Consider the following 27,881-nt stretch of genomic DNA (forward strand, 5'->3'; position numbering starts at 1 on the left):
CATAAGCAGTTTTATGCTGCAGGAACATAAATGGGGAGGAAGCAGGTGGTGAGGCTGAGAAGGTTAAGTGGGGGCCAGACCACACAACCTATTAAGTCAAAATATTTAGTGAATAGCAGGTGGTTTTTACCACTTGTATTTTAGTGCAAAGGAGACTACAGCAGGAATTGGAACAAGTGTTAACGACAGTGTTAGCTTAGAGGCGGTTACTATTCAAGTGCTTTTATTGTTCAATTTCTAGATTTTGTTTTTCCAGTTTAATCTGGATGGGAAATGAATTGGTGCTTTAATTGCAAATTTCCAAACTAAAAAGTTACTGACTCCTCGTCAAGTGTCATCTGCCATGTAACGACCAGAGGTTTCCTCCTTAATTAAGAATAAGGAAAAAGCCTTGCTATCGGTGAAGTTATGAAATGAATACCCTCCTTCCCATTTAACTGCTCTAATTGCAAACGTTTCATAATGAATTTCACTTAAAGAAATCATGGCTGATCAGAACATGAACTATAAAGTATCTTCTTTTATGTGAGCATGTGCTGGACCATATTCTAGGACATCTGATGATATTCAAGATTCCTTCCAGCTCCGACAATCCCAGAACAGATTGAAGAAATATGCTTGCACAATCCAAAGCATCATTTTACGGGTGTCATTCCTGGAAACAGAAACCCATGCCAACACTTTTCCTTAAATGCACTTGCCTAAGGGAGGTGCATTTTGAAGACAGACAAGCTCCACCACACACCAGACTCTATTTCCTGTGCAGGAGGGACTGAAGCGTTCCACATACCCAGGTAAGAGTTTAAACAGATGCTCTTTTTAATATACATTTAAATCCAAAGTTATGCTTCTCTATTTCTGAATGTCCCTAACCATTTCAGAAGCCACAGGATCTTTTTGCACATCTCCAAACCGTACGACAAGATCAAATTATGATGCAATTCTGCCCAATTATCTTGCTTCCATCTCTCCTGTGGTTGATGACTTTGATTTCTTTTCGATAGAGAGATATGAAACATGTCGGGAGAAAAAAATCTAAAAACTCACCCACACACCCTTGCCCATCCTGTGGGGCCTGAAAGCCCTGATAACAGAGGCAGCGGAAGGAGCCAGCTGTATTGTCACAAAACCCGTGACTGTCACAAATAGTGTTGTTTACACATTCATCAATATCTGCAAAAAAGACATTGACCATGAGACACAAAACACAGACAAACACCAGCTATTAATGGGTAGACAGAGGTGCTCAACACACCCCGATTAGTATGAGATGATCATGTTTCTACAGAATGAACTTCTAAAACATTTTACATATACATAAAATGTTTGATGAACATATCTCATTAGACAAAATATTGGGTTCTATGAGAAAGAAAACAGTTACTTTTCCTCAAGAAATGTTTTCAAACTGAAATGACTGCTGCAGTTGCCACGGTCAGTGTTTTTAAAATGTTTTCAACTCTTTATTTCCAAGGAGAGGAGATTCCTACAGCGGAAATATGTGAAAGTATTGTCACCTTTTTTGATTGCTGTAAATGCTAATCGTTCTATCTGGTGAACTGGGAGCTGAAAGTATTGGCCTGCCTGGGCAAAGGTTTATTCAACCCTAGAGATAAGCTTGGTCAAGTCTAAACAGCATTCCCATGAAGGGGGCTGGGAATGGGGGGTGGGAGTAGGGGGAAAGGAGGAGGGGGAGAGGGAGAATTTGATCTGATAAGTTCAGCGGTGTAGCCAACCAGTCCCAGTTATTCTAGAAAAAAAGACTTTATTCACAAGAAACAATTTCCTGTCACCAAGTTATAGCCACTCAGGTCCTAAATGTCAGTGCTGCTCCAACTGATTAGCCAGTGGCCAACTTGTGAATTCACTTTGTTCTCTATAAACCTGATGATAGGAGTCCTGTGCTTTCTATCCCCTGTTAATAAAAATGTTCTCATAAAAGTGATGTCTCAATTGTGAAGTTACAAATGGACTTTTCGATACAGTTCTTCCTTACCCTCACAGCTACTCCCTTTCCTCTCCATTCTCCCATCCCCATCACTCCCGTTCTCCTTGTTTATGGCCACACTGCACATTCCACCCTCCAGGCTCCCTGTCCTCTCTGCCTCTGGACTACACAGGCCCCAAACACAAGTTTTTGGAGAAACAATCAAGATAAAACGCAATTACTGCATCCAAATACATGTGAAGAAGATTTCACGTTTATGTTCAAATAAAGAAACAAGATAACAAACGATATAGAAAGTGACAAGTTAAATTGCACTCGACAGAATTTAGTTTGGTGGAGTTCATACTAATACAGTTGAGTTTTCTCTTTCTAAAATTTTAAACACCAAGTCAAAAATTTTTCAAGAAGAAAAAGAAGATGCATGCAATGATATTCAGCAGCTCTCACTTCTCTTCCTAACTGTCCAACACTATCAAGCATAACTTCAGAGACTGTCTCACTTCTGAATTGTAAAATATGAGTGACTACAAACTTTTCTTAATTTTCTCAACTCAAAACTGTGTCCGGGGCCCCTTCTCCATCCCTACCAGTCTCTTCTTCCTCTAGTCCCACCTGCTCATCCTTCTTCTGCATCTTCGATTATTCCTCCCTGGCTCCTTCCCTCACTGCCTTCAAACATGTTAAAATCTCTTGGAAAAGCTTTCATTTTACCATGATGTCACCAACCATGTTTTTCCATTCTTTCTATCATTGCAAAACATATCAAAAGAACTATCTACATGTATTGCTTTTATCTCCTAATATACTTCAACAGTAAAAAGGAAACTAACAAGGGGCTTCCCTGGTGGCGCAGTGGTTGAGAGTCCGCCTGCCGATGCAGGGGACACGGGTTCGTGCCCCGGTCTGGGAAGATCCCACATGCCGCGGAGCGGCTGGGCCCGTGAGCCATGGCCGCTGAGCCTGTGCGTCCGGAGCCTGTGCTCCGCAAGGGGAGAGGCCACAACAGTGAGAGGCCCACGTAACAAAAAAAAAAAAAAAAAAAAAAAAAAAAAAAAGGAAACTAACAATACTGATAACATTAATAATATTAGTACATTTCTAGAATTACTATGATAATTTACAAAGTAACATGTATAAAGCACTCAGAACATTGCCTGGCATGTAAGGTAGGAAGTGTACATGTTACCTACTATTATTACTATTATAATTATTACTCCTCCTCCTCTTACTCCTCCCTTAATGACCTACAATCTGTCTTTCTAATTCTTCATCCCACGAAACCCCTTTGAGAAAAAACACCAATGGCCAACCTATCGTTAAGTTCAATGATCATTTCCCAGTCAATCTTCATCACCCTAGACCTCTATGTCTGGTCAACATCTTCTCCTTGAACTCCCTTTTCACGACCCCAGGGAGAGTATTATTCTCGTTCTACCTTTAACCACTCTGGCTCACTCTCACCCTTTTCCAGCCTGAAGGTGGTGTCTGCCCGGGCTCAGCCCTCCCTGGGATCTGCTTCATCCTCAGCACTCCCTTCTTCTCTGCTCTCCACCCTTTCCACACTCTCCAGACTTCACAGGGCACAAATCCCCAGAACTTTGTCTCCAGTCAGGATCCTTCTTATTCTTGATCATTTCATCTTCTATTATCATCTCCAACTTACCGAGCCTAAAACCACATTCACTGTCTTCCTACTAAACCCCACTTGCTGGCCTTCGTGAGCAATCCCTCTCACCTCTATCCTTCCTCTTTTGCCTCTTCATCTTACCTCAACTTCAATGGAAAAACTCAATGAAATTATTTCACATCTTAAAAAAATGAATCTCCCTTGCAGCATCTAACACAAAGACACTCAATAAATCTGCCCTGATGGATTTTCAATGTCAGCATCAGGCTGGGATCACAACTGATTTACTAATCACAACCATGAGAAGGGTAACTGCACTGTGTCATCAAGTCACTTCACACAGGCCACTGCTCATTTTAGACTTCCTGAAATGGGCACTTGTTGAAGAGATTACGTTATTCACTGAACCACAGGATTTAAGGGCTGGAAAGAAACTCAGAAGTGCTTTAATTACCACTTAACGTACTGACGGTCTCCCAGTCTCTCTCAAGGGCTGGCCCTCTGTCCTTTAGAACCATTTATCTAATATCTATTGGACATGTTCATAGTAAGTGAACTTACTCACCATTTCTCCTGTATTCCCTTCTCCCGAGAACCCAACGCGTCACCCCAGCCATGAACCTTCCTGTCAATCCTTCCCTCTCTCCTACTCCTCATCCCTCCCCAATCATACCCTCTTATCTTTCCTGATATTCCTCATACTCCTAATTGGTTTATCTCTGGTCTTGTCTCCCTCCCTCTAATCCATTCTCCACCAAACTGCAAACCTGCCAGGGACATTCCCTCGCTCTGAATGTTCCATACCTCTTTGCGGCTAGAGAACACCGACCACTCTTCCTGGCAGAGCTCCGAGCCCTGAGCCCCCTTCATCATCTGGCCTCTGGCTACATGTCTGGTCATGGTTCTTAGCCAACCTCCTTCCTAATTTATGCTCCAGTCCTATGAGGATATGTACTAGAGTTCTTTGAAAACCCTGGAGTCTTTAATTTCTCACTGATTTTGTGCACATCTCTTCCTCCACTAGAAATTCTCCCCTCTGTCCGCTTTGCTCAGAAACTCTCCCTGGCCCTTAGTCAGCCCAAGAGACACCTCCTGTGTGGCAGATTTCAGGGACCCTTCTTTGTGCTCCCAGAGTGTTTGGAGACATTACCGTGCTTATCAGGGCTACTTTTGGGGGTGGGGAACCTTCAACTAAACCTCACCAGCAACTTATTCCCTACGAAATGGGACAGTGGACAGCAAAGGAGGAGGAAGGGAAAGCAGCGCCTGGAAACCTGGTGGCTTTTCAGTCCAGATTCCTGAAGTAAAAGCTCTTGCTTTCCTTTTTATGAACTCTTGTGCACTTATAGATGACGATTTCTTGTTAATGATTGCCAGCTCAGGGACTGAATAACTGACCTTAAGGTGAACAAATCCAGAGCCGGTTATGAATTACTGGGTGTCTTGCAGTCTCAGACTTACTGTAATAGTGATTAACAGAGAAAGTTTAGATGAGCAATATTTTGGATTTTAACAAATAGGAAAAATAACATAAAATGCCTGGAGACTAGCTCTTCAACAACTAATATTTTATGAAAATGATATACTCTAACTTTCAGCAGTTTCATGTTTCAACAATGAGGTGAAGTAATAGCTTAATAAGAGGATGTTTGCTTCACTTCTCTAATGACCTATATTTAAAAAAATCATTTCATTAGAATGTTTTTTGATGACATGAGCTCTCAGAGATTTTTTTCCATTGTTAGTCCTGTCTATAAATAGATTTATAAGAACTGCTACAACTAATATTAACTCTAAGAATAAAGCTAAATGTTAAGAAAATTTATTATTATGCTAGAATAAAAGCCCGATCAAGATGCAAACTTCATTAAATGGATGAGTAAAAGCCACCCCATTTTTGCTGAAGTTGAATTTTGAATATGAAACTAAATTTTGAATGATTCATATATCACAGATTTTCTTTTTGCTTAATGAAGGATGACTCTGTTAAATTACTAAAAGAATTTTGCTTGGGCATCTGTAAAAGCCATGCATGATATTATCTATCACCAGTCATACTGTCCACCAGGTAAGTGATACAGGAGTAGCTGTCCAGAGATCTCTCAGCTGACAACCCAGATGAATTTGATACACTACTGTAAAAATTGATTTCTCATGCAAGTTTTTGTGTTACATTTTACTAAGCAAGGCAGATATAAATATTATCATTTCAATGGAAATGAATTCAAGAAAAAATTACACAGACCAAGGAAAGCAGATTACTGGTGTGAATTTTCCAATAACAAGATAATCTAAATGTCAGAAAGAGAAATAGAGCATAGTCCTGGATGAACGGAACTGCCAGGGGCTCATTTTTAAAGGAGTAATGTTGTCAATGACCAACAGGCCCACACTTTGAGGGTCTTAACCACTGTCCTACTTGGTAGATCAATTTTCCTTGTCCGTATGCTTTTTACTTAGTCCATTTTCTCAATGAACCAAAAGTTTTTCAAAACCTACTGACTGTCATTAGGGATTCTACATATAACAGGAGAACTCCAACCTTGTACCATGTCCTTCGATTCTCACTTAGGTAAAGTGAACTATGAAATAACATGAAAGTATGGAGAGGAAACATGATTTTCTAAAAGGAGCTGGGGTCAGGTAAACCTTATTTACTAACCAAGAAATTACAACTGTGTTCAAAGACCTCAACAATGAAATTCATAACAAAACCTCAATGATTCCATTAGATGTTCTGTGTTATATGCAGAAAAGTCCATGTGCATGGGGAAAAGGGGTATTTGGGTATATTCTGTCAAATAAATGATGTGGTTTTCTTCTTTTCAGATATGCTCTTCAGTTTTTTGTTTTGCTTTGAATTAAACAAGAGTCTTTTTCTCACTTTCTTAACATCTCCTACCTTTGTTTTCTTGCTTTTCCTTTTCCTTATTCTGAGCAAGACATATCCATCTATTGAAGGAAGGAGCTCTCTGACGAGCCTTCCTTCTGCTGCCAGGGCTCTCTAGAGAGGTGCATGATGGGAACGGGGTGTCATTTTTGATAAGGGATGACTCATAGGAAAATCCCCACAGCTCTTGGATGGTTGGGAAGAAAAAGCCTTCCTGTCATCAAAGCACTTTATTTTTATTTATTTTTTTAAAAAGATTTTTTGGATGTGGACCATTTTTAAAGTCTTTATTGAATTTGTTACAATATTGCTTCTGTTTTATGTTTTGGTTTTTTGGCTGCAAGGCATGTGGGATCTTAGTTCCCCGACCAGGGATCAAACCTGCACCCCCTGCATTGGAAGGCAAAGTCGTAACCACTGGACCACCAGGGAAGTCCCCATCAAAGCATTTTTAGATGAATGATAAGGTTTATCTTAATTCAAAGAGACTTTGAAGATTATCCAGCTCAACCTCTTCATTTTAAGAACCAGAAGACAGAGGCCTAGAGAGGAGAAGTAATTTGCCTCAAGGTTACCCAGTCAATCAGTGGTACAACTGGCAAAGGAACAGAGCTTAATGAAGGAACAATCTTCAGAATCTAAGTTTGTGGCTGTATCCACCACATCTTCTTGCCTCCCACCATGGTTATAAAACTGAGAGGATGAACAGAACTAACCCAATTGTGAGCCCATCAAGTACACTGGAGTGTGTCCACTATGAAGGTGTAAGTCAGAACACATACTCCTAGACTTACCACTTACTGACTTACAGTTTAATCAAGTAACCTCCGCTTGTCCTTCAACAAGGCCTTGACATCAAGTATCATCATACCTGAAATCTAAAGATCTGAGGTTTTGTAGGTCCTGAAGATGCTACTTTTCTAGGAGACCCTTGCAAAGAAAGACCCATCAAGCACCAGGGATGTGTAATCCACGGAATGTCCCAGGACCATGTCCAGAATTGGTGCTCTTTGGATCTCTCCATGAGAAGGAATGACCCACTGTTTCAGCCCAAGGCTTCCTGACCAACTGGAATTGGTTAAATGTTTGGCACTAGACTCTTAGGAGAATAGAGCCAAAGAAAGGGGGCTTACGCTGGAAGGGATGTAGGGTTCCTGCTTCAGGAGAAATGCAGCCCTCGGACTCTTTACTGAATGGAACAGAAGCAGACCAGGAGACGGTAAATACCAGCCAAGAAGTGGGACTGAACAATGTTAAACCAGCTGAATATCTGCCCAAAGGAATTTTTAAATGGCATGGCTATGGGCCCAAAAGAGATTAAGGTCTCTCTCACAGCATAGGAGGGAAGCCAAGATTAAACGGAAGATGAGTGCAGGCCTAAAGAAAAAAAATAAAATTTAGCCAATAGGAAATTAAAAACTGGATTTGGAGACGGTCCAGACAACACAACAGGATATGGAAAGAGCCTTTTAAAAAAGGTCCACTGAGGTCTGGCAACATCAACAAGGCTGAAGAATATGGGCCTTATTGTTATGGAAAATAACTTTGTTCTGGGAAATGGGGATGAGCCAGAAAACAGCAGAAGATGACATCCTTGTGCAGAGTTTGACTTCCATGCTGTTGCCTGACAGAGAAGTTGGGGAGAAAACCTGTGGACCTTCATGGTCACAAGTATGTTTTGAAAGCTAGTGGCCTAAGATCAGCAATGAGAAATGACAGATGTATAGCAAGTTATTTCAAATCCAACTTTCCAGCCCCAAATTCTGGAAAACAAGGCTGGCCAGTGAGAGATCAATTTTTTTTTTCCAGCCTTGAAACTCACTACTTTATTTTTTCTTTTATTTTTTATTTGTTTTTTTTTTTTTCTTCAACCTTGTTTGAAACTAGCCCACATGCTATATAAGCAGACACCATGAGCACAGCTTCAGTACTACTATTCCTCCTCTTACGACCACCAAGACCAAGGTTCAGATCTGATGGGAAAGGGAACCGGAGGGTGAAACTCACTACTTTAAAAGAGATTTACTTGAATTATTCTTTAAAGCTTACCCAGAGCAGCCTCCCAAATGATATCTGGGAATAGCTAGAAGTTCCCGAGAAACAAAACTTAAACTCTGCTCTGATTTTAATCATCCGTTACATGAATAACATACATTCACCAGCCACAGTTAAAGATAACCTAGTGGAAACCCACCCTAAAATCACAATCATCATAATCCCAAACTTATCCAAAGACACGGGACTCATCCTCGGTCACCTCCCCACATAAAAGCATCGCACTCCTCTGATTTTCTCTCTTGTTCTATCTCCAATCTCTCCCCTCTTCTCCAACCTTACTGGGGGCCTCCTCATCTCTCATCGGAATTCCTGCAGTGACATTCTACCGGGTTTTGTGCTCTCAGCCACTCACTGCCACTCCAAACCCATCCTCCACAATGAGAGAATGATTAACCTATTGACATAGTCCAACCAAATACTTCTTTGCTTAAAGCCTCTTCAGTTTTTCTCCAGGGATAACAGTATCAAGGCCCATGCCATGTGCCTTCTGGAGCTCATCCGTACTCGGCTTCTCAGATTATTTGCTTTCCTAGCTGGCCCCTCTGCCCCTGCATCTTCTACTGCCCTTTCCCTGTCTACTGGATCATTCCATCAGGATCAAACACTTCCTGCTATCATCTTAAAAACAACAAAGAGCCTCAGGGCACAAAATCCCTTCAGCTAGGACCATATTTCTCACCCCCTTTAACAGTCAAGGTTCCAGACTTTCCTACATGTGCTGTGTCTACTCCATTAGTTCTCTTTTGCTCCTGGGTGGCTCTAATATATAGTACTCCACCAAAACGGCTCTTGATAAGGTCATCATTTTGTAAAATCCAAAGGACTCTTCTTGATTGTCATGTTAATAGATCTCTCAGTGGTGTTTAACACACTTGACAACTCTCTTCTTCTTAAAGCAGGCTCTTCCCTTAGCTTCCATGGTCCTATATGCTCCAGGGTTTTCTCTTAATCCTCTAGCCACATTCCACAGTCTTTCTCTTTTACTTGACCCCTAGATGTGTTTTTCAGGGCTTAGTCCTAGGCCTTCTTTTCTTCTCATTGCATGGTCTCTCTTGATGGCCTCATCCATTCTAATAGCTTCAAACACCATCTATATCTGGGGACTTCCAGTTTGTATCTCCAGCACAGACTTCTATTTCAAGCACCAGATCTAACTTGATCCAATTGCTTGACTGTCACACCCACATGGACATCTCAAAGGCAACTCTAGTTCAATACACCCAAATCACACTTTTGATGTTAAAAATTTTTTTTGCTTAATTTTTCACCATGTCAGCAAATAGTGCCACCAAATATCTAATTGTTACATTCAGAACGAGGGATCTATCCTCAGTATCCCTTTTCCTCCTTACCCTACATCCAAACCAGCACTATGTTCTAATCCAGTACCAGGTTCTCTCTCCAAACCATTTCGAGTCATTCGTTTCTCTCCATAATACTGTTACTACTCTAGCCTGAGCTACCAATATGCTTGGTCTGAACAACATCTGAGAAGACACCCTGAGTTTTCTCTTGCCCCTCTAATCCCATTTTCAAATGTACCCTGGGCAATATACACTTTAAAAATATAGAGTATTGAATAACATCAAACCTAAGAGTTTACTTTATATACCATCAAAAGAGAAAGAAAAAAGTCTCTGCAAATTCAAGTATTTCATACTGCTTATTTTTAAACAAATCACATCAACTGGAAGAAGCATCCCAATATTAAAGTGTGAAAAAAATATGCATCTTAGAAATGATGAAATTTAGTATATCACTGTCCTGCTTAAAATCTATCAGTCTATTTCAATTATTCTTAGAATGATATTCAAACCCTTAATGTCTCCTGTGAGGCTTTGTACATTCCATCCCCAACTCTCCAGTCCATCCCTCACTGTGTCTCCCTCCCTTTAAGCACCAGGCATTGGTCTTTTTCACCTCCCTGAATGCACCTAGTACTTTCCTACCTCAGCACCTTTGCCCTTCCTCCAACTCCACCTGGGAACGCTCCACACCACCTCACTCTTCCACGGGAAACTCCCTCCTCAGGGCTCAGCTCAAATGCCATTTCTTAAGAGACCCTTCAGGTGAAATAAATGAGCTTTCCCTCCTCTTTCCTCTCATTGACTCTGTTCTTTCCCTTGCAGCAGCATAATGATCTGTGGTCATATGCTTTTTGAAACGTTTACTTGTGTATTTACTGCTTGCGCCCTGCAAGTGCAGTTCCTAGAAGGCAGAGATCATGTCTGTTTTGCTAATCACTGTATGTCCATAGCCTTGAACAAAGTCTGGCACATAATAGGTGTGTAATGGCAACATTAAACATAATACTGTTGAATACAAAAGCAAGCAAGCCTTCCACAATCCAGCCTTTGCCTACCTCTTTAGCTATATCTTATGTATCACTTTTCCCCCCATCACACATGTTCAACTGAAACCAATTTAATTACTGTGTCCCAAAATCCATGCCGTATTTCATGTCTTCAAATCTTTGCTAGTGGCATCTATTATGCCAGAACACCCTCTCCCCATCTGTTCCCCACAGATCTCAGTTCACATTTTTCACCTAGATAATGTTCCTCTGCCCTCCAAGCTCTTCTAGTCTCAGCTGGAGCTTCTTATAAGATTTTTTGACCCAATCTTGTGTTGAAAATGTGTCTACTCACACAGGCTCTTCCTGACCCTCACTAAACACTTATGAAGATCTTAGAATGATGGTATATCACATCATCACCAAAACACAAGGCTGAGCACTCCCAGCCACAGCACGGGAGGAAGAACTACTGAAGCAATGGAGCTGAGCTAGAAAAACAGCTGGTAACCTAGCCATTTCCCATTCCATCCGAAAGCAACAGTCAAATTAAAGCTGTGCTGCAGACAGTTTAAAAAGTAGAATTTATAACGCAGGAACATGTATTTGAAAATTTCAAATTCCAATTTCAAACACTCTTCTAGAATGAGGAGAAAAGGACAAACTGATGGGCAAGAAAACATTCTTTTTTTTTTGCGGTACACGGACCTCTCACTGTTGTGGCCTCTCCCGTTGCAGAGCACAGGCCCCGGACGCGCAGGCCCAGTGGCCATGGCTTATGGGCCCAGCCACTCCACGGCACGCAGGATCCTCTCGGACCAGGGCATGAACCCGTGTCCCCTGCATCGGCAGGCGGACTCTCAACCACTGTGCCACCAGGGAAGCCCAAAACATTCATTTTTATATCCCAGATATATGAAAGAGTTAAATACAAAAAAAAAAAACCCTCACAAAGATAAAATACTATAAGAAATATAAATATACAATTGTTCACAACAGAACAGGGAAAATGGCCAAATATAAAGCAATGAAAGAAATAACGGCACTATAAAATTAAAAGGCAAGTTAAAGAATGGGGAAAACATTTGTAAAATATTGATCAGTGATTATTATCCTTAGTACACATAAATCAGTTAGAAAAACTTTACCTCAGGTAGGTAAAAAAAATATCTCACAGAAGAAAGGAGATAAATATAAAAGAAGTTAACCTAATATAAAATGCAAATTAAATATTATTTTATTCTTATCAAATTAACAGAGAAAAAAATGAACATGAGTTTCTTTTTGGAGAGAATGTTAGGAGGTCTAGGAGGTCTAGACTAGGAAGTCTCATTGGGTTCTGGTGGAAGCAGAAACTGGTACAACATTTCTGGAAAGCAAGGAGCTCACATATGTTGTTAAGACCCATAAAGCTGCTAATATCCTTTGATCTTGTAATTAAATATCTTAGAATCTACTCTAGGGACATGATCATTGATGAAAAGAAATGTTTATATACAAGTTTCTTCATAAAACATTTTTAACGGCAATAACAACATAGGACAGAGTCTATCTCCGTAATTAGGAGCATATCTTTAAAAATGTATGGTACAATCATAATACTAAGTGAAAAAGTAAAGATAAAAGCATATGATCTTATTAAAACACTTAAATACTGAAAACTTAAAAAAGAAATAGACCAAATAGCAACTGGTTGGTTGATAAATGATTTTTTTTTTCACTTCTTAACATTTTCTAAGTTTTTCAGATTGAGGACATATGACTCCTAAAATCAGAAAAATTATTTGTTTGCAGTCAACTATTTGAAGATATGAAAGTAAAAAATTATTCTATTTGAGTATATACCTAAGTATATTCTGCACTCTAACAGCAATGAATAAAACTGTACAAAAGTGGAATAGACATTCATAAATATTCTAAAATATACTGAAAAACTTGTAACATTTAAATAATTCTTCAAATTGACAAGAAAGCTGAATGTTTTACTTTAAAATAAACTGTTTTGCTTGAAATGATTTTAAAGAATTACTTAAGAGAAATGCTGCTGATAATTAGTAAGTTAGGAAATATTTTAAGTTAGGAAACCATAGCAATTTTCAACAATTACAGCTGCAATTGAAAACAATAAAGCAAACAAAAATAATCCAAACAAAAAGACTTTAAGTGCTTTTTAATCTAACCAAGATTTTTTTTTTTTTTTTTTGCATACAAAGCTGTATTTGTTTAGTTTCAAAAACTCTGGAGACGCTGCCCAAAAGTACAGTCTTCTGAACGTGAATTCAGAGATTCTGTTGAATGAAAAATAAACACTTTGAACCTAATCTCTTCCTCAAACACAAATAGTACATTGCCACTTGTAAATGTTTCTATCTGAAGATTGACTTTTCTACTGCTTACAGATAAGTATTGTATACAATTTCACTTTTTATTATGTGAAAATAGAATTTAGACCAAAACATTTTAGATCTCAAACTTAACTTTTGGTGCATTTTATTTTCCTTTCATTCACTATTCAGTTAAAAAATCATAGGAAAACATTCTTTCCAAAATATATATAAAAAAATAAGTTAGGGGTGATATAATCAAAAATACTCTAAAAGGGGGTGGGTGGGGAAGAAAGGAAAAGGAACAAAGAGATGAGACAAATGGAAAACAGAATTAGGTACAGATTTGAACCTCTCAAATACCAGTAATTAAATGTATACAAACTAAATTCTCCAATTAAAAGACAAAGACTGTCAACATGAATTAGACAAGAACTAATATATCCTTTTTACAAGAGAAAGAACATTCAATATAAGAACAAAGAAAGACAGGAAAAGATAAGTTGTGCAACAGCAAACGAAACCATAAACAAGACGAAAAGACAACCCTCAGAATGGGAGAAAATATTTGCAAATGAAGCAACTGACAAAGGATTAATCTCAAAAACTTACAAGCAGCTCATGCAGCTCAATATCAAAAAAGCAAACAACCCAATCCAAAAATGGTCAGAAGGCCTAAATAGACATTTCTCCAAAGAAGAGGTACAGATTACCAATAAACACATAAAAGAATGCTCAACATCACTAATCATTAGAGAAATGCAAATCAAAACTACAGTGAGGTATCACCTCACACCAGTCAGAATGGCCATCATCAAAAAATTTACAAACAATAAATGCTGGAGAGGGTGTGGAGAAAAGGGAACCCTCTTGCACTGTTGGTGAGAATGTAAATTGATACAACCACTATGGAGAACAGTATGGAAGTTCCTTAAAAAACTAAAAATAGAACTACCATATGACCCAGCAATCCCACTACTGGGCATATACCCTGAGAAAACCATAATTCAAAAAGAGTCATGTACCACAATGTTCATTGCAGCTCTATTTACAATAGCCAGGACATGGAAGCAACCCAAGTGTCCACTGACAGATGAATGGATAAAGATGTGGCACATATATGGAATGGAATATTACTCAGCCATAAAAAGGAACGAAACAGAGTTATTTATAGTGAGATGGATGGACCTAGAGACTGTCATACAGAGTGAAGTAAGTCAGAAAGAGAAAAACAAATACCATATGCTAACACATATATATGGAACCTAAAAAAAAAAAAGGTTATGAAGAACCTAGGGGCAGGACGGGAATAAAGACGGAGACTTACTAGAGAACGGACTTGAGGACATGGGGAGGGGGAAGGGTAAGCTGGGACAAAATGAGAGAGTGGCATGGACATATATACACTACCAAATGTAAAATAGATAGCTAGTGGGAAGCAGCAGCACAGCACAGGGAGATTAGCTCAGTGCTTTGTGACCACCTAGAGGGGTGGGAGGGAGGGAGACACAAGAGGGAAGAGATATGGGGATATATGTATATGTATAGCTGATTCACTTTGTTATAAAGCAGAAACTAACACACCATTGTAAAGCAATTATACTCCAGTAAAGATGTTAAAAAAAAAGATAAATTGTGCAAAATTTAACTGAAAGCATATGTAGCTATATGAAAGATAAAGTAGATTTAAAGGTAAGATGCACTGATAGAGACAAATAGTGACATTTCAAAGGGATGAAAGGTTCAATCCACCAGGAGGATACAAAAACTCTATATTTAATTCCAGTGTCAGAAAATATATAAAACAAAATCCAGAAAACTAAAATTAGAAACATAAATCCCCATAATAATGGAGATTATAAAATACTCCCTCAGTAAATTATGTAATAAGCAGGCAAAAAAAAAAACAATAGGGATATAGATGATATGAACAACACAATTTACAAACTGATCCCAATTAATATACACAGGTCCAAATGCAGAATATACATTGCTTTCAAGTACACAAGAGATAGTTACTAAAAGTGACCATATTCTGAGCCACAACAAACTTTAAGGATTGAAGTCATTGAAAGTATGTTTAGCTGACTAGAGATAGAAATTAATAACAAAAAGATAAGTAAAAATCTCTAAATTTCTAGATATTAAACAAAACAACTCTAAATAATTCATTGGTCAAAGAAAAAAGACAATGGACTTGAAATATTTTTATCTGAATAACAAAAAAACATCAGAACTTGTGAATGCAGTAAAGCCATTCTTAGTCATAAATACATATATTAGAAAAGTTTGAAATCCAATGATCCAAGGATCAATTGCAAGAAGTTAGAATTAAGGACAAATTAAACCCCAAGAAAGTAAAAAGAAAAAGTATAAAAGCAGAAATTAATATAATCACAAACAAAGAAAACTTAACAAAAGAAAGTTGTTTCTTTGCCAAGACCAATACCCCCTAGGAAGACTGAGAGCAAAACAGAGAAAGCATAAATTACTAAAATAAAAAATGGAAGGCATTACTACACATTCTACCGACATTAGGAAGAGATAAGAAGATGATATTATGAACAACTTTGTGCCAATGCACTGGAAATTTTACCTAAAGTGTATAGATTCCTTGAAAAACAAAAGTTACCAAAACTGACATGAAAAGTCAAAAACAATGTTATTTTATCTTTTAAGTACATCTTAACTACAGTTTAAAAACTTTCATAACACACCCCCCCCAAAATAAAACAAAACCAAAAATTCCAGGCACAAATGACTTTACCTGTAAATTCTTCAAGGAATCCGAGGAAAAAGTAATACCAATTTAACACATACTTTTTTCAGAAAATCCGAAAGAAGGGATACTCTCAACTTATTTTATGAAACCAGAACCACCATGATTCCACAGCTTTACCAGGACATTAAGAGGAAGGAAAATTTACATGAACACGGATGTAGATATTCTAAAAAAATGTTATCAGTTTGCCTCTAGGGATATGTAAGAAGGCTAATACATCATGACTAATGTGTTTATGGTAAGAATGCAAGGGTATTTTCCCTAAAAAAAAAATTAATATGGCTGGAATGCACATGTGATGGTGACCACTAGAGCTACCATCTTGGACCATGATATGGAAACCACATGTCAAGGACAGCAGAATAAAACAGCTATTGTCTGGGTTCCAGTGCTGTACACTTGCATTCTGAACGCTCAATTACTTGTTCTTGAACAGCTACATAGAGAGAAACAAACTTTCATCTTGTTTAAACAAATCAGTCCATGCAATTCACATTAACAGAATAAAGGAGAAAATAATTTTTTAAATAGACACAGAAAAAGCATCTATTACAATTCAAAACCATTCATAATAAAGACTTAGCAAATCATAAATAGAAAAGAAGTTCCTTATCTGATAAAGAGTACATATTAAAAACAAAAACAAAACTATGGCAAACACCATACATAAATATTAAATGCTTTCCCTGCTGAGATCAGGAATGAGACAAAGAAGCTAGCTATCACAACCTTTATGTAGTAGAGGTCCTAGAAAGACTAAGATAAGAAAAGTATAATTATCAAAAGAAAATAAGTAAATACTTTTTCATCTATAACATAATGGTTTATGTACAAAATCCAAAAGAATCTGCAGATAAACTACTAGAAATAACAAGTAAATTTAGTAAGGTAATAGATACAAGGTCAATGTACAAAAATCAAATGTAGCTCTATGCACTAGTAACAAACAATTATAAGGGTAAAAAAACCCACTTTAAGTACCATTCACTACAGTACAGAAATATTAAAAACCTAGGCATAAGTCTAAAAATGTTGTGTAAGACCTTACACAAAAAAGCTGTAATGAAACACCAAGATAAATGAAAGAAAACCTAAACAAATTGAGGGATAAGTCTTATTTAGGATTGGAAGACTCAATATGGTAAAATGTGAAATCTTCCCAAATTGACCTGTTGAGTCAATGCAATTCCAAACAAAATCCCAGCAGAGTTTTTTTTGGTGAAAATTGATAAGCTGATTATAAAACTTACATAGAAATGAAAAGGGCCAAGAATAGGCCTGACAATCTCAGTGAACAACAAAATATAACAATTTAGAATTTGCAGCACCATATATTTAAATTGATTATAAAGCCACTGTAATTAAGAGAGTATGCTATTGGAGCAAGGGTAGATAAGTAAACCTATGGATAGAATGAGGAAGAAATAGACCCATATATATTTGACCACATGCTTCATAACAGAGTTACCAGTGCAGATCAGTGGGAAAAGGCCGCTCTTCTCAAACAGCCATGACCCAAATGGACATAGGAAAAAAGTATTGAGTTGGCCAAAAAGTTCGGACATAGGAAAAAAAGTATTGAGTTCGGGTTTTCCCAGAAGATGGCGCCATAACCCAAACAAACTTTTTGGCCAACCCAATAAATCTTGACCTCTATTTCGCACCATATGCAAAAATCAATTTCATGGCAAGGACAGATTCCAAATGTAAAATATAAAATAAAGCTTTCAGAAGAAAATATAAAAGGTATCATAATGACTTCAGGGTTTGCAAAGATTATGGACACAATAAGTACTGATCTCAAATGAAATAATGAAAACACTGGACTTCATTAAAATTAAGAACTTGGGTTCAACTGAAGTTACCATGGAGAGAATTGTTGTGTAGGGTACCTCCTTTTGAAGAGGTTTGTTATACAGAAGTAGACAAATGAAACAATTCTGAAAGAGCCAATATAAAGGTATGAAAAGTTGTTGCACATCAGTCCTCACAAGGGAAATGCAAATTGACACCACAGTGAGATACCATTACTCAGCATAGCTAACCTTTAAAAGGACTGACAATTCCGACTGTTGACAAGATGTGGCACTGGAAGTCTCACACTTAACTGGCGGCAGTGTAAATTGGTAGTCTGAAAAACTGGCTGTATTTATGAAAATGAGACATACATATGTTCTATGACCTATAAATTACACTACCAGGTAATATCCAACAGAAATTAGTGATTACATCCACCAAAAGGTATGTTCAAGATTACTAAGGCTTTATTTACAACAGTCCCAAACTTGAAGAAATCCAAATGGCCATCAACAGTAGAATGGATACATAATTGTAGTATATTCATACAATGAAATACTGTACAGCACTGAAGATGAAGTACTGCTACATGTAACACAGGTGAAGTTTATAAGCATAATGTTGAATGAAATAAGCCAGACACAAATGAGTACCTACTACATAATTCCACTGATACAATGTTCAAAAACAGGCAAAACAAAGCCATGGTAATGAAGACAAAATAGTGGTTACTGCTGTGTATGGGTATTGGGCAGGGGGATGGGTAATAATCAGGAAGAAGCTTGAGAGAGCATTCAAGGAGCTCATTACCAAGTGTGCTCACTCTGTAAAAGTTTATCAAAAGTATCCTTATGACTGATGCACTTTTCTTTATATATTTTAAGCAATTTAAAAAATTTACTTAAAAAAAAAAAAGCCAATCCACACTGCTATATTTCCTGGTTAAAGACCATCTTACACATTCAAAAGCTCATTCTGTCTCCCTTTCTCCTTGGTAAGAGATATATACTTATTAGACTAAAATATTAAGGGAATCTAAGTAGCAATCCTGGTCACCATTCACTACCTGTCCATTGTAAGCCATTCAAATACTCTGACACTTAAATTTCTTCCATATGCAAATGAAGTCGCTATTTTTCTGTTTTTTCTTAAGTAGGAATACAGGTGAAAATAAGAGAACCAATGTAACACAAAATATCTTTTCTTAAAATTTTAAAATTTCTATGTGACCCACTGCAAGTCAAGGGAATCATTTGAATACTGTCCAGACTATGCTACTATTTTCTGTCTCATAGGTGATGGAGAATTACTATGGAATGAATTTTTAAATCATTTTCTTAGAATTATAACAGCATTGCTCTATGTCCAGAACAGACTGGAATCCTAATGTTCCAGGATATAGGGTTTTAGGAATCATGAATATTTAAACAGAAACATGTGATGTGAAAAGGGAGGTCATATTTGACTATTAAGCATTAATGATGATTGATCTGGACCAGTACAGCTCCCCAGGCCCTTACTGGCAACACTCCCTCCCACGTGCATCTGAAATGCTGAGAGTGGGTTCCTAGTTCTCCTCTCTTTCTCCACCCCACATGCGCTTTCATAAGTTTAAAATTAATACAGCTAGTAAATGTTCTTCTTCATGAGGGTAAAATATAAAATTAATGAGTTTTTAAATTTTGTGGGTTTTTTTTAAGACCCCAAAAAGTCCTAAGAATTTTTCAAGTATTTAAATTATGTCCCTTCTCATTTCCATTTGGCTTTTGAAGACAAGGAAGTGGAATAAATGTACAGAAGATTATCTGTATTATTCAAAATAAGGCCAAGGATGAAAATCCTCATGAATGAAATAATTTTAGGTCAACTGCTTTAGAAAAAACTTCAGAAGAGTGTTTTGGCTTTCACATTTCAAACTGGATTAACAAACTCATGCAGTGAAAGACTAAGAAAATGGGGAAAGTGGTCTGTCTCACTTCTCCTCAGGTTCTGTAGCTGGAAAGGGCATCTGTGTCATTAAACAGCTCTGAAAGCCTGCAGTTTGCACTGGGTACAGATCTTTCCCCTCAGAAAACGGAGACACAGGTGGAGGGGAGAGGTGCTGCCTGGGGAAGCCACTGCAAGCACCAGATGTTTGTTCAATTACGATAAAACCTCAGTATTATCGGTGAAAATCCAAAACTGAGTATCTGTGACATTTAAAGGAAAAACTCTAAGTTGAAAAGGTAGTATATTTTTAATGAGACACCAAACACTTTTTCTTCTCACAAAAGCAAAACTTGTAAACACAATAAATCATCCATGCTTCTTTTGAAAGAATCAAAGTGATTTCTGAACTTAAAAAGCCATTTTCTTTCTATTTCTTCCCACAATGGACTGAAAAAATGTTATATAAAAACTGGGAAACTGAATGAGAAGGATTTGAATTTGCCACAGAAAAAAAACATTTCTAAAAATTTAAAGAGAAGAAACTGGAAGAAATCTTTTAAAAAACACTTTTCTACTCCCAAAGGTCAAGAATAACCCTCATTTACCATCATATAATGGAGTATCACAAAAAGTGGAGTATTTGAATAAATTCTCCATTTTGAATAAATTCCATGCCATTAAGAAAAAGTTCTTTAGATACTCATGGAAAATATCCTGAACTCCAATTGCATATTTCTCCTGCCACAATTACTTGAAAAAGATACTCTGTGTGTTTTTACATTGTATCAGTTTTTAAAACGCACTATTTTGTCTTATCAGGTCAATTTATAACCGTTTGGATTATCTCTGCATTCATTTAATGGTTTTACACTTTAACACCTGAGCTTTTCTATAAAATATCTCATTCTAACTTCAGAGTCATGCTGTACATTTTCCCTCCTCATATAGTGTCTCTTATACTAAGAGGTGCTGCCAGTGAGACTGGGAGAAAACGCTAAGCACAGGCCAAATACATCAAACCCCATATTCATCTTTTTGACACTTGGGCCCCAGAAGCAATATAAGATCAGCCAAAAAAATTCCCATTTTTTTTCACTATTCTAATTTTTCTCTTTCTATATTCAAACAGGAGGCCAAGAAAGATTAGTTATGAAACCACAGAAGATAGACAGTGTACCTCTAGAAATAACAGTGTCAATACTTAAATGCAAATAAGCATTAGCATGAGCAATCAGTTTACTGACAATTGACACATCAAACACTTAAAAACTTGAAATACCTCAGAGGTGAATGGGGAAAGTTAGTCACGCGTAATGCTCAGGGAACACAAGGGGTGAGGAATTTAAAGCAAATTATATATAAATGAGTTACTGTACCATATTCTACATGACTTTAATAAAATTGGGAGTTTAAAAATGGAAAAAATATAGTAATTTGTTTATATTCAGACCTGGACTTAGAACTACCAGACAATTTAATTCACAAACAATACAACTGTGTGTTGTATATTTTCTAAGCACAGATCATTTAAAAGTAAATAGATGTTAAATGTCCCCTTCCTTTTAGGTGCCCACATATTAAGGGAAACAAACGGCAATAACTAGAGTGCCCATGTAAGAAGTGCTAAAATACTAACAATAATTCACATTCATAGAACATGTTTTAGGGGCCAGGCTGCATTCTAAGTTGATAGTTGCCAACACATATTAACACACTTACCTCTCCCAACAAACTCCACGGAGGTGCTGTATTTTATCCTCATCATGCAGTGGGGAACTGAGGCATGTGAGCATCTTACTCAACTTACTCAAGTCCACACAGCTTGGAAGTGCTGGAGCAAGAGTTCAAGCCCATGTATACTCAGACTCCAGAGCCTAACTTCTTAACCACTGCTGCACCAAATTACTAAGCAGGGTGTGCTTTAGGGAATTAAGTCCTCAAAAAAAAAAGGGAAGGCTTCGCAGAAGTGCACAACACACTCAATTATGTCTGTTTCCTGACAGTCCAGGATGAGTTACAGACAGTTCATCATCCCTTCATTCGTTCACAAAGTATTTATTGGGCCCTAACTAATGGCACAAAGTAGTGAACAAAACAGATGAGGATTCCTGTCTTATCAGCCTTAGAGTCTAGCGGGGGGTCGGACAATAAATAATAGTAGATAAGACACAGAAGGAGAATAAAGTAGTTAAAAAAAAACAGGGAACGGGAATGTTGGGGGTGAGTGAAGGTGAGAAAGGGTGGTTAGAAAAGGGCTTACTGACAGATGAATGGGTAAAGAAGATGTGGTACATATATACAATGGAATACTACTCAGCCATAAAAAAGAATGAAATAATGCCATTTGCACCAACATGGATGCAACTGGAGATTATCATACTAAGTGACGTAAGTCAGAAAGAGAAGACAAATACCGCATGATATCACTTATTTGTGGAATCAAAAATATGACACAAATGAACCTGTCTATGAAAGAGAAATAGAATCAGGGACATAGAGAATAGACTGGTGGCTGCCAACGGGGAGGAGGGTGGGAAAGGTATGGATTGGGAGTTTGGGATTAGCAGACACAAACTATTATATATAGAATGGATAAACAACAGGGTCCTACTGTATAGTGCAGGGAACTATATTCAATATCCTATGATAAACCATAATGGAAAAGAATATGAAAAAGAATGTATATATATGTATAATTGAATCACTTTGCTGTACAGCAATAATTAACACAACATTGTAAGTCAACTATACTTTAAAAAAATGAGAAAAAAAAGGGCTTACTGAGAAAGTGACGTTAAATAAAGACCTAGAGTAGATGAGAGGTGACAACCTCTACACTTCTTATTAGTATAATAAATTTCTTTATAGTAAGCTGCTCATTGCAGCCAAAAGCATACCAATTAGTACTTAACCTACCTATAGGTTTGTCGTGAAGATTAAAAGAGAAAACGGGTACAACACGCTTAGCATAGTGCCTGGCTCCTAACAAGAACTCAGTGAATGCTGGCTATTACTATTACCGCTGTTGTTTTAATAAAGTCATGAAATCAGACATGTGAAGTATCTCCAGTCCACTCACACTGGGCGTCCAAGACAACCATATGATATTCTCTGTTAGATGCCTAAAAAGTAACTGATTCTGGAATCAATATATTAAGCATTACAATGTAGGTCTAAAGTATAAAAATATTATTCACAACAACCTTCCATGATCTCTCAAGAACTTGGGTTGTTGATGACATCAAAAGACTGGTCAAAGTAGATGCAGGAAGCTCTCGGTGCCCCAGACGTGAGCTGGGGGAGGGGGGGCCACAGTAGGAAGTGTTAGGGACAGCCCGCCTTTTCACAGACTTCCCTTTCTGGCAGTTTCATGTCTATTTTTTTGGCTGCAAGGAAAAGTGTTTACTTCTTCTATGAACAGATGATTTTCCATAGCTCTGGGGTTTTAAAAGGTCAGCAGTGATAAAAGGCTTAGGAAGAGCTCTTGAATTTTTTTTGCTACCATTATGAATTTCTTTATAAAAATGTTCATATATGGAGGACAATCAAACAATGCATGGAAAATATGTATTCCAGGTCCAAAAGCAGCTTTTTCCAGCAAGATTTCCTCAGCTCTCTCCCTAATGATTTCATCATCCATTTCATTCACTTCTGCAGAAGGACATTCACAGGAGGAGTGAGTGTGAAGAACAGTAGCCTTTACAGCAAGAGGCCACTTCCCTTCCTTACCTGGAATGTTGTCTGATCCTTTTTTACACAAGGGAGGGAAAGGATCCTGTTGTTAAGCTGAATTCCCTGTCTTTAGAAAAGCAACACTCCAGGCTGTGTTCTCTTACTGGGCTTTTCAGTTTCCAACTCTAAAAGTACTAAAAAAAACCCTAAAAATCTTTGCGCCAAGCAGCCAGATGTAATATATTATTGTGTCAGGGTACTTCAATGTCCTACTTGGCTAAGTCATTTTCAAAAATATTTTCTCTTCGGTGATAGACATAAAGTTCTATCTCCATGCCACAAAACCACCAACTGCCTTGGAGTGTTGTCAACAATGGTTTTATACTTTCTTTCTACACTGTTCACAGAAAATGTACCTCAAAGTCTGAAGACAAAACCACACTAGCTCCCAGTTCGTTTTTATTTCTTTGATTTGGCAAAGGTTGCCTTTACTGTATTTTCTGGTTCCCAGCAAACACAAAATTGGCCTAAGAGTTTGGACCCAACTTCTTTTAATCTTTCTGATATCACTGTTCTCAGTCAACTTCAAGACACTGGCCTTCCTTACCACTTGCAGTTGTTGTGTTTTCCCTTCCAAATGAATGAGTTAGCAAGAAGTGGTTTATGGTAGATACCGAAATAGGTTACAGCCTTTACAGCTGTTCAACAATAGGACTTGATTCTTTGAGTGCTTTGGGATTCAGAGTTCAGCCTAGATGTTCTAAGAAGTCCCCTTCCAATCCTATAGTTCTCAATTTTTAAATCAATATGAGAGTTATTTTGAATAGGAGAGAAGTTCCTGATCACATACTCCATCTGGGGCATTATTTTGAAAAGTGAGAAATAAACAACAAAATTCAGGGGAGAAAAAGATAGCCGTCGAATATAGACTTGAACTTAAAGGTTTTGATTTTTTTGTTTCTTTCTGATGAAGAACAGGTAATGCCAGGGATGCCTGATTTTTAAAAACAGACTTTAAAGAGCAGTTTCAGGTTCACAGTAAAATTTCACAGAAAGTTTCCACATTCCCCTTGTTTTCCCAAAACCCTCCCCTAGCATCACCCACTGTCAACATCCCCCCCACCAGAGGGGTCCATTTGTTACAACTGATGAACCCACACTGACACATCATGATCACCCAAAGCCGATAATTCACATTAGGGTTTGCTCTTGGTGTTGTACTCTGATTTTTTATTCCCCTGTCTGGACAACAGAACTCATGTTGGTAATTGGAAAAAGGTCTTTAGCAGATGATCTCATGTCCTCTTGTCTATTTATTGACAGGCTATTATCACTTAGCCAGGAGATGATCAGTTTGAAAAAGAAAGGCACTTAATATGGCTTTATCTGTTACTCAGACACAATTTTAGTATTACTTTCATTAACCCATATTACAGAGGCAGAACAGCCCATTGTGACTACCCTAGTCTGTATTGTACCAGCTTCCATTCTTCACTCTAGCCCTCAGAACCCCATTACTCCTCTCTTTTTCATGGGGTTTATCACTCTCTAGCATATTACGTAGTTTGCATATTAGTTTATTGCCTCCAAGAAACTGGGGATCTTTTTTTGTTCACTGACACAGCCTCAGTTCCTAGAAGAGTGGCCAGTACATAGCACACACGTAATAAATATTTGTCAAATGGATGAATGAATGAGGCTTCTTTCTAAAGGACAGGGCTTTAGGGAGTGATTTTGGTCATGGTTTGGAGGCCTAATTAGCCATGACTAAGCAGGTTCTGTAAGTCACCAATGCTCCCTCTGTGTTGCCAGGCTCCTCTGAGGTCCCTGCTAGACCAGTGTGCCCAGTCTATTACGTGAACAGACTAGAAAGCGCAGTGGGGTCCAGAGATGCCCAATGTCCCCAATTCTACTTGTTGCCATACAAGGTCTCAGTCAACCTGGACACCCAACTGGGAGAGCACAGCCATCCCTGGCCAAGAGCAGCCTGCCCAGAGGCACGTGAATGGAGTGATGCCAAGTCAGAGACCAGGAGGCATTTCTCTATGGGAGTCAGGGGACAGACAGGGTGACACTGAGGGTACAGCCACAAGTTTCCCTATTCTTCTTCCCACTCACTCACATTCTGCTGATGATGAAGAAACCAAACCCTGAGTCAGCTTATAAACGGGATGATACATATTTTTCCTATGAATTAAAATGCTGCCATTTAAAAAGTGGGGGAAAATAAAGGAGCCAAAGAATTGTAACTTTTTACAACAAATCGATAAGATAAATTGAAATATAAAACAGTGAGCTGAATGAAAGAAGAAAAAATTTCCTTTGTTTTCCTACACAAGATAAAAGCTCTGGCTAGAGGGTGCAAAGGAGGTGGCAGGAAAAGATGAACTGCAGGTATGAGAAGAAAAGAAAGAATTACCGAGAACTACCGAGGTGGAAGTAAATCAGAAGGGTCCTGCTTCCCTGCACTTTCCTGACATCCACATGTAGGACTTGGGGGAAAAAAACCTGTGCATTATAAATTATATATGGCATGCCATACCTTGCACTTATGTGTATCCATAAAGTATAACCATGTTACATTATTTAAATACAACAACGTAATTTTCTATATGTACTATTTACTTATTGATCCCTGAATCCCTTCCTAGAACGTAGGCTCCATGTGGACAAGAACAGGGTGTGTCTTGCCCTCGGAACAGTCATGGTGCCTGGCACAAGAGAGGCACTCTGTCACTGCTGAGGGAATGAATAAATAAATAGCTGCTCACCCATCACTTCCTTCCCACTCCACTCAAACTTCAAATGACACTGTTGTTCCTCATCTCACATAGAAAAAACAAGATGTTTCTCCATCCTCTCCCACATACGTGCTCCCGGAGCAGCACATACATAAGGGAAAGGAAGGAGCCGGTGGTGCTGTTTGTATTTCCAAAGAATCGGCCATGCTACTTGATACCTGAGACACTTCATGCTGACAGAGTACACCTCTTCGTTGTGGTTCAATAACTGTGCAGAGATGCTGACAACTCTCCAAGTTATAGGAAATCAGGGAAGGGCCCTCCTTCCCTCAGCTGGGTGGGATTCCTTCAGCCCTGCTTAAAGCAGGGTATGCCAGCCCTCACACGTCCACGTGGCTTCAACTGCTTTAATTAGAAGTTCGGAAGTAAGCTGGTGGATGGGCCTGAAATAAGGGTGCCAGCCACTTCTCAATGTTAATTCAAGTCCTATGCACATCACCTCCATAGCTAAATCCCCATCACATGGACCAGCTTCGTCCTACACCACTGTCAAAGGCAGAATCAGGACATACTGCTACTGTCACAAGTTTCAGACTAAGTCCAACAACCAAAAATTTGGACCAGTTTAATATATTGGATTAAGACCACAAAAAATGAAAATCTTGCAAAGCTTATTCTAAAAAGAGATTAGGGCTTCCCTGGTGGCGCAGTGGTTGAGAGTCCGCCTGCCGATGCAGGGGACACGGGTTCGTGCCCCGGTCTGGGAAGATCCCGCATGCCGCGGAGCGGCTGGGCCCGTGAGCCACGGCCGCTGAGCCTGCGCGTCCGGAGCCTGTGCTCCGCAGCGGGAGAGGCCACAGCAGTGAGAGGCCCGCATACCGCAAAAAAAAAAAAAAAAAACAATATTCTAAATTATCTACTTTTTTTGGTAAAACTGTCCAGATTCTGGAGTAAAAAATATGGAACAAGTGTCAAAGACAGTATACTAAAGTACAGTAATTTACAAAGCACTGGAAGTTTTCTAAAAGCACATTTTAAAATTCAAATCTCTGCCAAGTAAATGACTAACAAAATTAGAACTGCAACTAAATTAGAATGATTATGTAACTCTGGAGTTGCAGAAATCAGGATTTTAAAAGATACAGAATTAAAGAAAAATTATAAAGTACAAAAGAAAAAATAAATGTGAATATGCTTATATTGGTATATTCTTCTGGAGCAATGGCTTTGACTGGTGAGCACTTGAGGTGACTTACATTTTTTCTGAATATAGTTTTTGCATGGCACAGCTATTGGCAGTTGTAACTGGGACCATTTTTCAGCAAAGGAAGCCCTTACTATCCATGTTTTAGAGCTAGCTGAAGAAGCAAACCTGCACCTTTCTAGAAGGCAGGGAAATGTGCATTCTGCAAATTCCTTTCGTCCCTGACTCAGATGGGCTAGTACCCTATTCCCTCCACCAGGGATACTGTGATCCCCCCAGCATGTATGCATTCATGCCCTGTCTTTCTTAAGAGCTCTAAATATAAAATTAATTAAAACTCAAACCACTGAAACATGGAGTAAACCTCTCATGGCCATCTTTATGATTTTTTCTCCATTTCCCCACTTTTGATCACTTTCAAACCCCTCAGAAGCTGCTTGTTTAAACCCCACCCTGCACTATCTCTCTTTCACTTGAAACCAAATCTGGTATCAATGTTTTGTCTGCTCAGCAAGAGAGCAATTTCAACAATCTCCTGCTTTTTATAAGATCAGTTTATTCTTCCCAATATAATAATTAGTTTCAGATGAACCTGGTTGCTGTTCCTCGGCTTGAT

At 38.3% G+C, this 27,881-nt stretch overlaps 1 protein-coding gene across 7 annotated transcripts in view; it reads right to left on the reverse strand.

Moving 5' to 3' along the window:
* The window catches only part of LTBP1 (latent transforming growth factor beta binding protein 1), a 424,505-nt gene that overhangs the window by 49,501 nt on the left and 347,123 nt on the right, over positions 1 to 27,881 (reverse strand). For all 7 annotated transcript variants that reach the window (XM_081253652.1, XM_081253651.1, XM_081253650.1 and 4 more), the window contains one exon: positions 1,048 to 1,173. In XM_081253652.1, the coding sequence (XP_081109778.1) occupies positions 1,048 to 1,173 (126 nt within the window). The remainder of the gene's footprint in view (positions 1 to 1,047; positions 1,174 to 27,881) is intronic.

This window comes from Mesoplodon bidens, assembly GCF_964165515.1.
Source record: "Mesoplodon bidens genome assembly, chromosome: 14".
Taxonomy (NCBI): Eukaryota; Metazoa; Chordata; class Mammalia; order Artiodactyla; family Ziphiidae; genus Mesoplodon; species Mesoplodon bidens.